This window comes from Mytilus edulis, chromosome 1 (genome assembly GCF_963676685.1).
Source record: "Mytilus edulis chromosome 1, xbMytEdul2.2, whole genome shotgun sequence".
NCBI lineage: Eukaryota > Metazoa > Mollusca > Bivalvia > Mytilida > Mytilidae > Mytilus > Mytilus edulis.
This window is the reverse complement of record NC_092344.1, coordinates 101,817,720-101,835,062: the sequence shown is the minus strand read 5'-3', so window position 1 is coordinate 101,835,062 and position 17,343 is coordinate 101,817,720. Positions and strand designations below refer to the sequence as shown.

At 32.8% G+C, this 17,343-nt stretch overlaps 1 protein-coding gene across 1 annotated transcript; it reads left to right on the top strand.

Annotated features, from left to right (window-relative positions):
• Positions 1 to 9,857: 9,857 nt before the first annotated feature.
• LOC139498453 (RNA-binding protein spenito-like) lies at positions 9,858 to 17,123 on the top strand. The gene is made up of 3 exons (XM_071286840.1): positions 9,858 to 12,290; positions 15,372 to 15,433; positions 16,496 to 17,123. Exons 1-2 carry the CDS (start codon positions 10,133 to 10,135, stop codon positions 15,389 to 15,391), a joined length of 2,178 nt encoding a protein of 725 aa, XP_071142941.1. The 5' UTR covers positions 9,858 to 10,132; the 3' UTR covers positions 15,392 to 15,433; positions 16,496 to 17,123.
• Positions 17,124 to 17,343: the final 220 nt, after the last annotated feature.

The window sequence follows — 17,343 nt, the reverse complement described above, 5'->3', positions numbered from 1 at the left end:
AAAAATTTACCCTTTCAAGACCCAGTTTTACATTTTCATTTAAAGTTATCATCTCTTATGAAAACTGAGTTTGTGGGGTGAATAAAACGTTTACTACGTTTGTTCGTCAGTCTGCACGGTTAATATATAGAAAAATGGTATGCTTGCCAATGAAACAGCTTTCCACAAGAGACAAAATGACACCACAGAAATTAACAACTATAAACGGCCACAGTACAGCCTCCAACAATGAGCAAAGCCCATACTGCATAGTCAGCTATAGAAGGCCCCGAAATGATAACCGTAAAACATTCCTAATTTATGTACAAACAAACGATCGAAAAACGAACATGTATATTACACATTAACAAACGACAACCACTGAAATAAAGGCTGTTTCTAACTTGGGACAGACAAATATATACAGAATGTGGCGGTTTTTAACATGTTAGCGGGATACCAACCCTTCCTCTAACCTGGGACAGTGGCGTAATAGAACAACACACTGATGAGATGGATACAAATATAAATACATCTAACAAAAAAATAGAGTGGACGTGGGCGGGTACTTGTATCTGTCACCGGGGAAATGGGTGACTTTTAAGGTTTTGCAACAAGAGCCTGACTGAATGGCCTCTTGTTACTGAAACTGTGTGATGCACCTGATCACACAACGAATGATTGCTGTGAATAGCAATGAAATCTCTGGAACTGAAACTCTGGTGAAACCTAAATCTTGAGACTCTGGAACTAGCGATGAATCAACCAATAATTCAGCATGGAATACTAATACTTTATTACAGATAAACACTAGTTTATATTGATAGGGGATTAATAAAGGACTTCAAAGAGCAAAAAAAATATATAGGTCACCGTGCTCGTTTTCGAGATATTAGCCATTGAAATTTGGCGGGAAAAATTTCTCTCTTGACTTTTCATAGCTTTATCATTGACAAGTTAAAGTCCTCAAAAACTATTAAAAAGTAATTAACATTTTAAAAGACTTTAACAGACAGCTTATCATTACAAATGTAAAAGAATTATAAAAAGAAAAATGGGGGTCACCGGGCAAAATTTGCTAATGCATTCAAATGGATAAAACCAGAGGATTCCGAAAATTTTACCAAAATTCCAAAACGTGACAAGCCAGCTTCCTTAAGAACATACATTATGAATAAGACAAGTTAGCATGTCACTAATTAGCTAACAGAGTATACAATGTCACCCAATGTCCAAACTGAGAATTAAATGCATATCAAAGCATGTTGATTTTAAGTCCTGGATACGTGATGTAAATAGAAATGAAATTTTAAAATATAATGAATAATAAAACACAGAGAATTAATGTCTAAAATATCAAAAATTGAGAATTTGATATCAAAGTCCATAATAATAACTGAAGCTGCTTTTTCCTTGGTCACATATATCCAAACAACAAAAAGACAATAAGTACTGATCTGAGAGTACTCGCAGTTACTGACAGCTAGTTCAAAGCTACTAACAACTGATAAAAAACATGCATCTAAGTTTTGCATTTAGGTAAAGATTGAAACAAATTGTGAGTAAAAAAGAATGATTTACTATTATTGGATAGTAACGATTGTCCATGAAAAAAGAGTCATCTTGACCTAAATTAATTCTGGTTAAGGTACATTAAGATACAAAATCTAATCAACTTCAAGTCATAGAAGAATAATATCTTTTAGATCGCACTTCTTTGACAACAATGGACCTTGAAAAAAGATTCAAATTTGTGTTTATGTCCAGATGATACCAACAACACATAAAAGAGAAATGCTATATGTAAAGGAGCACTTCTTTGATTTTATTTAAAGTCCACACAAATTATTTTTTTGTAACAGAAGCACAAAAAAAACGATACTCGTTTTTATGTCAATATATAATTGTAATATAATTGTATTAATGGAGAACTACTAGTATTGTTTTCCTGTGAATTCTTCTCGTTGTTGTTATTGGCGTTCTAATTCTTCTTACATACAAGCTTGTCATTAGTCTGGGGATTTCTGTTATTTTTGCTACCATTTTTTTCCATATCTCATATTAGGATCTATGTAAAAGGTTGAAAATTTCATATCTGAATATTTTTTTCGTTATCTGGAAAGTTACTTTTGACGACGGATCTTGATTGTTTCTGTGGGGCTTCTTTCCCATGGATATGGATCACTCACGGGAAAAAAATTGGAAAATTGTCGAAACTAATTTGACCTTTATGTATAGTTCGAATTATATTCTTAAAAGAATTTAAATTCACAAACTAGCTATTTTGCACCAAACATTGCTGTGACATGTCTTTTTAAAATATGATTGAAAATCGTAAATGTTTAAATAAAATTCTATTTGCAATTGCTGACCAACATTAATAAAAAAAAAAATGCAATGAACAGTATACTTCTGACAGATATTTGGTTCTCCTCGAAAAATACTGGGTCATAACATATCTTAATTACAGTCCCGAGTTATCTGAATAAGTTTCGGTTCAGGGTTGGATCTCTGCGGTCGTATCCAACTGCGTTCGGCGAAAAAATTTATTAAACACTTAAATATATATACATATTAAGTTGTGAATATGGTAAAACTGGTCCTCAAAATAAGTTTTAAATGCCCTGGTGTGGAATAAATTTGTGGTAAATTGATCATACTTCTTAATTTACTTATTTTAATCAGTTTTAAATATTGTATACTGCCTTAATGATAACATGACTTTAATAACTGTTTTTATACTGCACTCGTTCTATTTGAGCAGTCAAAATGCGTTGACCGTATATTTCTATGTCATATACATTCACTGACCTGATATCACTTTTCCTCATGAATATTTAAAGAGAAATTGTCGAAATTATATTTATTCATTCATACGACCTCTACAACCTGTTCTTGCTTCCAATGTAAACAACGATGCGTTTAACGACTCAAACTTGTTTCTTTTACAATTTTTGAAGAAAAAAAACATATTTTTCACGTGTTAATATTTTTTTGTTTGCAACCTATAAATCATTATGTTTTATGATTATTGTTGATATTTTAGTCTATAAACAAACGAATTCGTTCACCATTGATTGCGGTTTTCAACAGATGATGTACATTTCATCGTGTTGTATATTTCTCCGGCTGTGTGATATGAGGCCTTTTTAAAGGGGGATTTTCCCCAATATTTAAATCAAATAAATAACATTAACACACTAAACAACAATTGAAAATGGTTTTCTTGGATTGCAGTATAAAGACAATAATAGTGCATTGACTTGACATATCAACGATATAAGGATCTAAGCCTCATCCTTATATCGTTGATATGTCAAGTCAATGCACTATTATTTAAGAATTGAATGCTTCTTTTTGTCATTTTATTGGGGTGTAAAAGCGTTGACGGAAGTACATTTTGTATGAAGCGCTAAAATGTACGCACGGTCAACGCTTTTACAACCCTATAAAGTTACAAAAAGAAGCATTCAATACTTATAATTACATTTTTTAGCTATGATCATGAAAACACGAATTTTATATATTTTATTATTTAATTCACCTGTGCACTTTATTGTTGGAGCAAGTGTTATCATGAGTGAAAAGTTGTATTGAGCAATGCAACTGCTTACGGAATAACACGTGATGTGCAGTTAGCCAATCAGAATAAAATATTATAATGAAACATACATCTAATGTAATTATTTAAGAATTGAATGCTTCTTTTTGTAAATTTATTGGGGTGTAAAAGCGTTGACGGAAGTACATTTTGTATGAAGCGCGGAAGCGCTTCATTCTAAAAATGTACGCACGGTCAACGCTTTTACAACCCTATAAAGTTACAAAAAGAAGCATTCAATACTTATAATTACATTTTTTAGCTATGATCATGAAAACACGAATTTTATATATTTTATTATTTAATTCACCTGTGCACTTTATTGTTGGAGCAAGTGTTATCATGAGTGAAAAGTTGTATTGAGCAATGCAACTGCTTACGGAATAACACGTGATGTGCAGTTAGCCAATCAGAATAAAATATTATAATGAAACATACATCTAATGTAATTATTTAAGAATTGAATGCTGCTTTTTGTAAATTTATTGGGGTGTAAAAGCGTTGACCGAAGAACATTTTGTATGAAGCGCGGAAGCGCTTCATACTAAAAATGTGCGCACGGTCAACGCTTTTACAACCCTATAAAGTTACAAAAAGAAGCATTCAATACTTATAATTACATTTTTTTAGCTAGAATCATGAAAACACGATTTTTATCAAGTTTTCATTTAATTTACCTGTGCACTTTATTGTGGAACCTCGTGTCATCATGAATGATAAATGTTATTGTCTAATACAATTGTTTCAGGAATAGGACGAGATGTGCAGTTGGCCAATCAGAATAACGTATTATAATGAAACATACATCTAATGTAATTATTGTCTATAAATTTGTTTGCTGGGCATTACCAATTATGGATTCGGTAATTTCCGCTAAAAAACGAAGTTTACTGAATGATCTCATCATACATCAATCTCATCATACATCAAACATCATCATCACCATCACCGATCATCACCATCATGATCAACAAAAAACGTATAATGTTGTGACCACTTCATATAATGTTGTGACCACTGCATATAATGTTTGGACCACTGCGTATAATGTTGTGAGCACTTAATATAATGTTGTGAGCACTGCATATAATGGTGTGAGTACTGCATATAATGTTGTGAGCACTGCATATAATGCCGATCATTAACATAAGGCAGTCATGGCGTTCCATACGTTAATGTTATTACTACCACTGGGTCGATGCCTCTGCTGGTGAACTGTTAGTCCCCGGGGGTATCACCAGCCCAGTAGTCAGTACTTCGGTACTGGCATGAAAATACGGATTGTTTGTGTTATTAAAATTTACTGTTACAAAATGTTAGAAATTATTATAAATTAAGGAATGTATCTCCCTCATGCAAAGCTCTGATTCCTTTCACGGATTTGGCTATACTTTTTGGACCTTTTGGATTATAGCTCTTCATCTTTTATATAAGCTTTGGATTTCAAATATTCTGGCCACGAGCATCACTGAAGAGACATGTATTGTCGAAATGCGCATCTGGTGCAGACAAATTGGTACCGTTAATGTTATTATTGCACCGAGGTTGTGACTGCATGGTTGCTATAAAAAATAACGCATAGCTGAGAGGATGATGATGGAGTAGATTGTTACTCCAAGAAAACATTTTCAATATTTTTTAGAAATGGTGGGTTAGTAAAGGAAGAAAATAAATGGTTTTATGATGATGTACACATAGATATATAGTTAACAAATTTACTTATCTAGCTTTGTTCTTAATTTTAATGGAACATTTTCTGTTGCACAAAAAAAAAGTTGCTGAATACTTCAGGCAGAGAAGCTATGTTTTGTTTATTTAGTAATATTAGACAATATTTATTTACATGTAATGATTTAAAACTAACCAATCTTTTGCTACATTAATTTGCGTATTTCGTCTTCTTTACCCTACAAGAAACTTTCCTAGGAGCCGTGGATTGCGGTATATCGTCCGAATATTTTCAAAACGTTCACGTAAATTGATGGCGTCGTGTGTTAAAACAGTTTTTGGCCAATCATCAAATCGGTAAACATCATTTAATATGCACGGTCGGATGACCCTTTAAACCGAATTCCTACGTCGTCCGGGTTAATAAGGGTCACCGAGCCGCGCAGATTGAAAGATATATACCGACTTGCTTGGTCAATAACTTTAACATAGTCACTAGGAAATTGTGTAAATTTAAATATTGGATTAAGGTATTGAATTACGACAATTGTATATTACTTGGTTGTTACAATTATTTATATGATATCTGTTTGAAGAATCCAAATGACTGATAAGAACTGGGTTTGTAATCTACGAGGAGAATTGTTCCACCTTAGTTTAAAATGATTTGTGGTTTTCGTCAAACTGATTATTCTGTATGCAAACATCATATTATAGTTATAAACAGAGACTGTGTGACATTGTCAAACAAGAGTTTGATGCTACTTTAGATAGTTCATCAAAATGTTTTTTGTATACATGTAGATATATGATATCAAATTTTTCTTTGCACACATATGTATGTAAACCAATACCCAAAATTTACAAAAGTGTATTGCTAAATTTGTTTGTTTGCTTTTTGGCCTTGAATGTTTGTCCCTAATATTTTATTAACTGTGCATTTGCATGCAGATATCGCAGATCAAATATATTAGATTGTCATCATCTAATATAGCTTTTTCAAAAGTGATTTTTTTCAAAGGGTTAGATATTTCGCAGTGGTGTCTTGCCATGGCTTTGTTTGGACTTGTTTGTTTGCTTTTTGGCCTTGAATGTTTGTCCCTAATATTTTATTAACTGTGCATTTGCATGCAGATATCGCAGATCAAAATTATTAGTTCATAGTTTGTTAATTTACGTTTTTTGATTGAGTTAAGCCTGTCAATTGATAATTTATCGTGTGTTTTTCTATGTTGTGATGTTATGCTATTATTTTAGAAAAAGGGAGAAGGTTTGATACCATTAAAACCTTTAATCCCGCTGCAAATGTTTGCAGTCAGGAATCTTATGTACAGTAGTTATCGTTTGTTTATGTAATTTATACGTGTTTCTCGTTTCTCCTTTTTATATAGATTAGACCGTTGGTTTTCCCGATTGAATGGTTTTACACTAGTAATTTTGGGGCCCTTTATAGCTTGTTGTTCGGTGTGAGCCAAGGCTCCGTGTTGAAGGCCGTACATTGACCTATAATGGTTTACTTTTATAAATTGTTATTTGGATGGAGAGTTGTCTCATTGGCACTCACACCACATCTTCTTATATTTATATAGGAAAGGTAAGGTATTCTAATGTAAATATAAACCTTAGAATCTGTACATTGTGTCTAGATGATATAGAGAGGATGAAATGCATTTTATCTAATCATGTCCTTCATATTCAGCATTGCGTGAAAATTTGATAAAACCATATTATTGGCGTTAGCCATCTATTCATAAATCTTTACAAATTGTTATGATATTGTAATTATTATATTTATTTATGTTGGCCTAATTTGTGTTGTGTGGCCTGATAGTTGTTTACAAAAAAGTCTTATAACTGTACAGTTTAGAAATCACTGGAACAATCACAGAATGATTGGAACTTTCCATTTGACTTACATAATGATTCCAGAAGGATCCTAATAAAAGATGCGTAATTTAAACTTCTACATTTTACTAGAAACATCCGTTGTAACTTTCTAGGACGTTCCATTTCTAGAAATTTCCGTGATAACTATACATATTTCTTCTTTCCATCTAGTGTAACATTGTTATTTTTTATAACATTTTACCCTTTGAGTATTAAAATATGAAATGTTCTTATTAGGAAACGGATTAATATAAGCTAAGAGCTTGTTTCTGGATCCTATTAATTATTTCACTTGTATTATTATGTAAATGCCTATGTATGTACCTGAATATAATTAATAAAATATGTTTACACTAACTATACATATACGGACACTAAAGTCTCAGACTTAGACATCGATAGAAATTAGTATTCACAGCATTTTGATTCACACTTTTATTCTACAAACAACCTCAGACTGGATTGTGACCTTAGTAGTGAACGTAATATTCAGATTAGATTCTGAGAAGATTTCCGGATACAGATAAAGAAAAAAGACTGGACTCATATTTTGACAGTTTAAAGTTGACAGTAATATTGGTGTTATACTTCTTGTAAACTTTTGTATAATAAATCTTGTTAAATTTTATAATTGACTGTGTCTTTTGTTGGCCACAATTTAAAGGTGCTTTCTGACTGATTGAAAAGACTTATGCAAGTTAGGAAAATATATATTTAGAGCACTGTTCAAAGCTCTAAAATGACTGTTTTTAAGTTGATATGTAATCAATTGTTACATGTATTTGTTATTTGTTATTATATTTACATTTCTGTCTGTTTTGTCATGATCGTACAATTTTGTAATCTAAATTAAGTATATGTTGAAAAACATTTGGTTAATAAAGAATTGAAAAAATAATGAAATAATAAGTCGTTGTGAGTCGGCGGACACGGATCTGTATTTTAATTAAATAGGATAATCGTACTCCATATGTTTATGATATTCAAGTAACCCGAGTTAACAGTACGTCAGTCGTTGGATTCTGTGCATTTGTGGTGTGGCGTCTACTTAAAGGCAAACTTTACATTTATTTGCATTTTTACTTTTCGTGTGTTTCCTAAATATAGTTTGTTTAGCCACAGCTTTTTTGAACTGGGATCCACTGGCGGATCCAGAAATTTTCATAAGTGGGGCCCAGTGACTGCCTAAGAGGGGGCCCACTCCAGTCACGCTTCAGTGATTCTCTTTATAAGCAACCTTTTTTTCAAAAAAAGGGGGGCGGGCCCCTGCCCCCCCCCCCGGCCCTAAATCCACCTCTGGGATCCGATAAACTCAAACAAAAACAGAAAGCGTTGCTTCTGTTTCACCTAGAACCTTTCCTTCGCATGTCAATGATGTCGGGTATTTACAGACATTAAACAAGAAAAAACACAACCAAACATTTTGGCATTCTACTACAAAAGAAAGTTACAAATGGCAAATTTTAGGCACCATGATTGGTAAATATCAATTTTAGATTGTGCTAGTGCTAAATGCGTGCATGGCGGCTTTGATTCCTTTTTCCGGGTTGCTTTTACTTTTCTTATCACTGTTTTTAAATGATATGAATGGTTTTACACTAGTCATTTTGGGGCCTGTATGGCTTACTGTTCGGTAGTGATCCAAGGCTCCCTTGTGGAAGACCGTACTTTGACCTATAATGGTTTTTCTTTTACGAATTGTGACTTGGATTGAGAGCTGTCTCATTAGCACTCATATCACATCTTATATCTATTTTGTAGTTCTTTTCTTTTTGTTGAAATAAAAAAGAAAGAAGTGAGAATCAGTATTTCCGTGACGTGAACGCTAATTCTTCCCACTTATAAAAACGGTAAGTCCTGATGATTTAAGTCACGCCACCTCATAGCCAATAAAAATGATTTAGATATGTATGCTCGAACTACAAATATACTGAAAGTGTAACAAACATGATTAACACACTTCACTGGCCAACATTACAAGAAAGGAGACTCAAAAGCAGATTAAATATGTTCCATAGAATAACAAACAACAAAATTGTCATACCACATACTGACATATAAATTAAAAGCCAATCAAACACCAGGTCTAGCCACGAACAAACATACCGACAAATTCAATGCAGCAAAGACAGTTACAAATTTTCATTTTTCTGCCAAACTATAAAAGACTGGAACAAATTACCTGAACCAATAGCCTGCAGCATGTTTAATATGTATCTTGTTTTTTTTGTTTTTTTTTTATCTCATACCAGAAGAAGAAGAAGAAGAAGAAGAAGAAGAAGAAGAAGAAGAAGAAGAAGAAGAAGAAGAAGAAGAAGAAGAAGAAGAAGAAGAAGAAGAAGAAGAAGAAGAAGAAGAAGAAGAAGAAGAAGAAGAAGAAGAAGAAGAAGAAGAAGAAGAAGAAGAAGAAGAAGAAGAAGAAGAAGAAGAAGAAGAAGAAGAAGAAGAAGAAGAAGAAGAAGAAGAAGAAGAAGAAGAAGAAGAAGAAGAAATAACGTATTATAACCCTTTTTATAAGTGAGCGATTTTTTTTTAAATGGGGCGAGTTGGTGATTTGTTGTGGGGCGATTTGTCCTGCTTCAAAGCGCAGATATTTTTGTTTATATTTCTATTCTTATCGAAAAATATGGAGGGAAAAAAGAATGTTTAAAAATGAGTGCTAGACGGGTACGAATACGGACAATAATCATGCTTTTCTACAAACCACCATCCACGCCCCCGGAAGTACTAATTACAACCATATTATCACATTTTGAAGCGCAAAATAGATCACAAAATAGATACACACATACTAAAAACATTAATGTTTCAAAAGTGTCAGCGATATAAAATATAAGTATTCGTACCTGTCTCTGGTAAATGCATGAGCAAAACCAATAATATTATGACAGGTTATTATATTTTGACTTACGCGCAGTAATCTGTTGAAAGAAATATGTCTACACGAATCGCGTCCTGAAATAAGATTTTGTCGAAGAAAGCAAATAATACTGCAAAATGAAGCGTTCACCTATGAGAGACCATTCCCCTATAAGTAAAAGGTCCAGGTCATCATATCGCATGTCAGATCATGATATGGGCAGAGGCATGTCACCAGATATGTACGACCGAAGAGACCCTCGCAGAGACATGGTTATGAAAAAATCTTACCGTAACATTGATCATGAAATGGACCGTCCTCGTGCTAAATACAGAGATGACCGAATGGATTATTCCCCACCTTCTAGGCCTGATACTAGACACCAACCAGACTTTAGATCTATTTGTATAAGTAATATCTCTGGGAAAATCCCTGTTCCCGTCTTGAAAGAGACCCTCTATCACGAGTTCAAAAAATTTGGAGAATTCAATGTTAATGTTACATATAGTGGTGATATTAGAGTAGCTTATATAAACTTCAGGTACCCAGAAGATGCACGTGAATCTAAACATTTGAAATCCAAACTTGTTCTCTTTGATCGTCCTGTAAGAATAGAAGCTGTGTATCAAAAGAAACGAAGCCATAGCCCCGGAAACGATAATTTTCATTATGAGCGCCATGACAATTATGGTAGCAGTAATTATAGAGGAAGGGGATCTTTTAGAGGATATCCTAGCAGTAGAAGACCATCTGGTCGTGGATTTTACCAAGGACCTCCTCGCAACATGCCTCCAAGGGAAACCCCAGATTTTAATCAAGGAGACTCATATAATGCTCCTAAACGAAATGACAAATTCCCATATCATCTAGATCATATCCAGCCAGAGGATGACGAAAATGCAACCAGGACATTATTTGTAGGCAATCTTGATTACAATATTTCTGAACAAGAATTAAAAACAGTGTTTGGGAGATATGGAACAATAGAAGATACCGATATAAAAAGACCTCAAAGAGGCACTGGAAATGCTTATGCCTTTATAAAGTTCATAAATTTAGACTGTGCTCACAAAGCCAAAGTGGAACAATCTGGCCAGTATATTGGCAGGTTTCAGTGTAAGATTGGTTATGGTAAAGTGACTGCAACAACTTGCTTATGGGTTGGTGGTCTTGGTTCATGGATTACACATGAAACACTTGAACAAGAATTTGATCGATTTGGGATGATAAATAGAATAGAATGGCCTAGAGGTAAAGACTATGCCTATGTTTTATATGATAATTTAGATGCTGCTCAAGCAGCTTGTCAAGAAATGCGTGGTGCCCCAATGGGAGGAACCGAGAATAAAAAACGTCTTCGGGTTGATTTTGCAGATCCAAATCATATCATGATACCCGAAAATCAAGACAGCACTCATCGTGATGGTAATTCCTTGTATGAAGAATCAAGACGTGAAGGTAAAGAAAGTAGAACAAGGGAAGAATGGCGTGAAAATGATAATAGAAATCCTGACATTGAACTTAAACATAGTGGTAGTTGGGAAGAAGGTAGAAAAAGACCTTTATCTCCAGACGAGTACAGGAGGAGGAAGATATCAACTTCACCTGATCAAAGGTTTAGTAAGGGCCCTGAGTCTAGAGGTAGATCAAGAGAGAAAAAAGCACTTTTTTCACAAGAAAGAGAACTTGGTGAAATTGATCCTCATGACGATTCAAGGAAAGAAAGGAAGAACTCAGTTGACAGTTCAGACATGGGTATTGAAAATGTAACTTCAATACCAGATCTTGCAAAGTGTTTACCTGTTGCATGGAATGGTGCAGTCATTTTGAAAAATAGTGCTTTTCCTGCTAGAATGCATGTTGTAAGTGGAAATGTAACCATTGTTGATACCCTAATGAGAGATCCTAATTCAACAGAAACACCAGTGTTAAAGGTCAAACAGAGATTAAGGCTTGACCAGCCTAAATTAGAAGACGTTGGAAAACGTGTATCCAGTGCTGGAAAATTAGGACATTGTATTTTGCTAGCTATGACAAGCACACTTCAAAACTATGAAGACCCGAGTGTTCAACAAAGACCATTAAAAAATTTAGTTAGTTACTTAAAACAGAAAGAGGCAGCAGGTGTTATCTCCCTTCCTTCATATGAGTCAAAGGACAAAGATGATGTTGGTGTTCTATACGCATTTCCTCCATGTGAATTTGGCTACAAATTTTTGACCAGTAAAGCGACCCATCTTCCAAGTGAATTAGTACCAGATGATTATATGGTCATAGTAGTTGTTACTGGCGCAGGTTAATTTAAATATATTTTTTTACATCATTTCTAAATTAAGAATTTACATTTATAGATGTTTATATAAAAAAGTTAAATGGATCTTAATTCTAATTTTGACATAACTTTTAATCTTCAGTTAATCTGTTTCTTACTTTATAATTTATCAGTATTCTCTTCTGATTGTCGTTATGTCAAATATAGAATATTTGTATGATATTTATTTTTGAAACTTTAGAAAAAATATTGTGAATATTTTAAAAGTGATCAGACTGGGATGAATGACAATTTTACAATTCAGGAAAGTTAAATACATTTTTCAGGTGCGGATCCAGAGGGGGGGTTCTGGGGGTTGGAACCCCCCTTTTTTTTGACCGATCAATGCATTTGAATGGGAGCATATAGCTGGAACCCCCCCTTTACTCTGGGTTGGGAACCCCCCCTTTTTAAAATGGCTGGATCCGCCCCTGATTTTTGTACTACCAGTCATGCCAGTGCTTTTTATTTTTCCTTCATTGTATAATTTGTTATCATTGTTCATTTATAATTGAAATGGAATTAAGTAAGGTCAAATATTCTTTTACATTTGTTTGGTTTTTAAACAACACTTTAAATGATGTTTATTGTAAAGACAAACATTTGTTGATAAATCCACATAATAAACAATGTGTAACTTTTTCAATATCATTGAACAAATGTTGAATAAGTTATAAAAATACAGTTTTCAACAAAAAGCATGATAGACAGTTGTATGTGGTTTAGTTCTTAACATAATGAGTTTCAGCATTTCAAGGCACAGAATATCATGAATCTCGGATTAGAATATTTAAAAAGCTCCATTTGAAATAGTATTTCTTGCAATAAATTTTATACATTTATATGTATTTGTATTTTCAAACATTTTTTTTATTTTTACATGTCTGAATTTGCACAACAGTCTGAAAACATGAAAAAGAAATGATCAAATATGTGTATGTTTTATGTTGCAGTAGCATAGAAACAACAAATTTAGCTTTTTTTTGCATACATTTTAATTTAATAAGCAGGGTTACATTAGGGCTGAAAATTGTGCAAAACATATTTTGTACTTAAAGCTTATAATTAAGGGTTTAAAATGTCAGTGTTCGCCGTTGGCTTTATAAATGCTTATATTTTCCTATTTTTTTGTTATATTATTTTTGTTGAAGAACTTTATTATGTACATTGTATGATTTAAGGCCCCTGTTAAGTAAAAATATGTTGCATACTTTGTCATATCCTGGTATTCAATTATTTTTAGTGATGCATGGTGCAGTTGTTATACATTGTAAATTATTTTGTGCTAACAAAGGTGGTATTCCACTCGTAAGCCATTTGTAAGTTGAGACAATTTATATTTTTAAATAAGTTTTTTACACTTTAAATACAGTTTATCAAATATGCTGCTCATATTGGTAATCCAAACTTATTTAAAGGATGTAGTCAGGTGAAATTTAAAAATAAATCCAGAATTTAGAATTGATACCAAGTCAGAAGAACATTAGTTAAGGAACAAAATAGCTAAATATATCTTTGGTTGTGTTGTTGTCTCTTTGACACATTCCCCATTTCTATTCTCAATTTTATTCAAGACAAAAAGTTTATCAAGATATTTGATTATTCCTTACATTTAGCATTTGCATTTGGGTCTTAAATTGCGAAAAAAGTAATCTAGAATCTGCTTAAATTTTGGTAATGACCTTTTGAGCTATTGAATATAAAAAAGAAGATGCGGTATGATTGCCAATGAGACACCTCTCCACAAGAGACCAAATGACACAGAAATTAACAACTATAGGTCATTGTACAGCCTTCAACTATGAGCAAAGCCCATACTGCATAGTCTGCTATAAAAGGCCCTGAAATGACAATGTAAACAATTCAAACGAGAAAACTTACGTCCTTATTTATGTACAAAAAATGAACTAAAAACAAATGTGTAACACATAATCAAGTGACAACCACTGAATTACAGGCTAGTCTTCTATGAAAAGAAAAGTGGTTAGTGTAGGAAAAACAGGGGCGGATGCAGGAATTTTCGAAAGGGGGGGTGCTAACCCAGGGCAAAGGGGGGGTGCAGGGGGTGCAAAACATATGTCCCGATACAAATGCATTGATCGGCAAAAATAAAGGGGGGGTGCGCACCCCCGGAACCCCCCCCCCCCCCCTGGATCCGCCACTGAAAAAAACAAGGAATCAGAACATCTGACAAAAATTCTCAAACTTAACCCGACTACATCCTTGAGCTCTTGATTTTTAAGTGTTCGACCCAAAACATTTCATTTGAATCAGTTGAGTTGCAGTATAAACATGATAAAGAGAATAACTATACCTTGTCAGAATATGCAATTTTTTTTTCAATTTAGAAAAATTAAATGGCTATAGCTCGGTAAAGCTGTTCATTCTATCTTTTTTAGCATTACCTTAATAAGTTAAATGTATTGAGACCATGTATAGTTATTCTAATTATAGAATTTATATTTGTAAAGTAAAACATATATACATGTATCCATTCATGCAGAAAACAAAAGATGTTTGCAAACATGTCATGTACCTTTGAGTTTGAGTCTTGATTCTGCAACTAATATGACTTGAGTACATTGTAAAATTTATGCATGTGCCTACTCATTAAGTTTGTCCATCATTCTCATGTGATACACTTTAAAAGTGACAGTGCTCATGGTGAGCCAAATCTGTTATTGCAACTTTTTATTGATGATGGAAATTATTCACTGAGATTATAGAATTATATAATTAAAAGTCAATTGATTTATGATAATATCAATGCAAAAGGGGAAAACACATTCTTTGTCCATACATTTTCATTTTTACAAGTAGCCACAACAGGTCAAATTTGTGAAAAGTTCATAAGATATATGCAGTCACTTTTAAAATGTAAATTTCAAACTTGTCAATTAAAATAGCAATCTTTGGAGTAACACATTTTTATAAATCCTGTCTCCTAAGTTTGTGACATGTAAGCAGAATGTTTTTGTTATTGTTGAGATTTGATTTGTACATAAGCAAATGAATTGTTTTATTACCAAATGTTTTTAATCTTGCAAATAGTATATTTTATACAGGAAGTCTTGCTGACGTTTAGAACAGTTGGGTGATTTTAACAGCAAGAAAGTTCAAGTGAAAGGTTTGTTCATATAGGCAGACATTTTGTATTTTAAAAGAAATGAAATGTATTTTATAGATTCACACAACAGAAAGGATCATCACAAACAGATTTATTTACTTGCTGTTCTTCAATTGTAAAGTTTAGTTGATACATGTATGATGTATCTACAATATGAATAAACATGTGTTAAAGCTATTCCAAAATGTAAATCAAAAGATGTGTTGTGATTGCCTATGAAACAACTATCCACCCTAGACCAAATTATGTAGAAATAACCAATTGTTGGTCATTACAGTCTAAACAATGATTAAAACCAATACTGCATAGCCAGCTTTGAATGAGAAATGTTCAAGAACACTCACACCTTGCATTGTATCTAAAAAACCACAATAAAACACACAAACAAAACACTAAAAATAAGTCAAACACAAAATATGCAAAAATTCCTAGAATGCTTAGTAAGAAATATAGAGTTCATTGAAAAACAAATCAAACTGTTACTACAAACAAAACAAAATATTTTCAAAGACCAGAAACCTTATGGTTATCTGAAAATTTTAAGCATGAATGATCTGGATACTTTAATTTTAAGGTAATTTTTAAAGTAACAGAATGCATTTCAAGACATAGGAATGACAATTTGGCAACGTCCTGACGACGTAAACTATTTGTTAATCATGCTTTTTATGTAAGAAGGTCAAAGACCTCGATGCTTTGTACTTTGCATAAGATACATTATGTTATGAAGTTTCTGTAGACCTGTCATGTCTTTTGTCCAAGACCATATTTTCATGGTTCACTGACTGCTTGAATAAAAGTTTTCAGAGAACACTGATAATGTTAAGTTATAAATGATGCTCACAGTAAAACCTTTATTTGTCAGACTTTCTGCATAAATTCAAGAGTTGTAAAACGGATGAGACATTTCAGTGGGTGCATTCTGTAAAAATTAGACCCATCAAGTCAGAAAGTAGGTGACGGTCTCTGATTCACTGTTAACGATAAATTATGACCCATATGTGTTTGGCAGAGCAAAAAATATCCATGTATTCTAATTGAATTTATCTTCTTTTTTTTCAGCTTCTGAAGAGGAAACAATCCCTGGCATTTTAGTATTCTGCGACCAAATTTGACAAATTTGTGTTTGTTATTGTGTTGTATGATGGAGCATTTTAGAGTAGCGACTAAAGGAGTAAAAAAAGTGTCTTAAATGTATTGACTGCTTCTGTTGATCCTGTTACCAACAAATAGGAACTGAACTGATGAAGTTATGAAATTTGATGTGAAATTGTGCATATACCGTAAATTATCTTCAAGATTCATCATAAACATTAATCATGATTGATCGTCATTAGTATTGATTTGTGAACTGTGTCTGTCAGAATTTGACACCTTATTTTCAATGAAAACAAAGATATCAGAAAGACTTGGAATATATTCAAGTGTTTTTCAGAATAAGCATTTATGAAATGTGCATTGTGGTCTATATATTATTCTTGCTTTGTGTTTCATTATATAATTAATATGTGTACTTCACAAGTGTTCGATGTTCCAGTGGAATTTATCATATAGTAGTATTGCAGCTTTTGTGGTGACATTTCTGTTTAGTGTTCGTCATTTTAAATTTTAATTGCTTGTATGATTGTTTAGTGTGACCTAGAGGCATATCCTTTAGGTAGTAATCTACGATAAAAATATACTTAATCAATTCTATGAATTTCATTAATTTGTGCATTGTGGGAATCCAGAATTGATTAATATACTTAATCAATTCTATGAATTTCATTAATTTGTGCATTGTGGGAATCCTGTGATTTTAAAGATGTGTGTATGAAAAAAAAGTCAATTATTTCTCAAATTTTCACTGAAGAAATGTGGTAATGAAGGAAGAATGTTTCTACATGATTTTAAAGTGAAACTGTGTTTTA

Coding starts and splice junctions, on each gene's coding strand:
- LOC139498453 (XM_071286840.1), top strand. CDS start 10,133: ATGAAGCGTTCACCTATGAGAGACCATTCCCCTATAAGTAAAAGGTCC. Junction 12,291..15,371: donor AGTAGTTGTTACTGGCGCAG/GTTAATTTAAAT, acceptor TATTTTATACAG/GAAGTCTTGCTGACGTTTAG.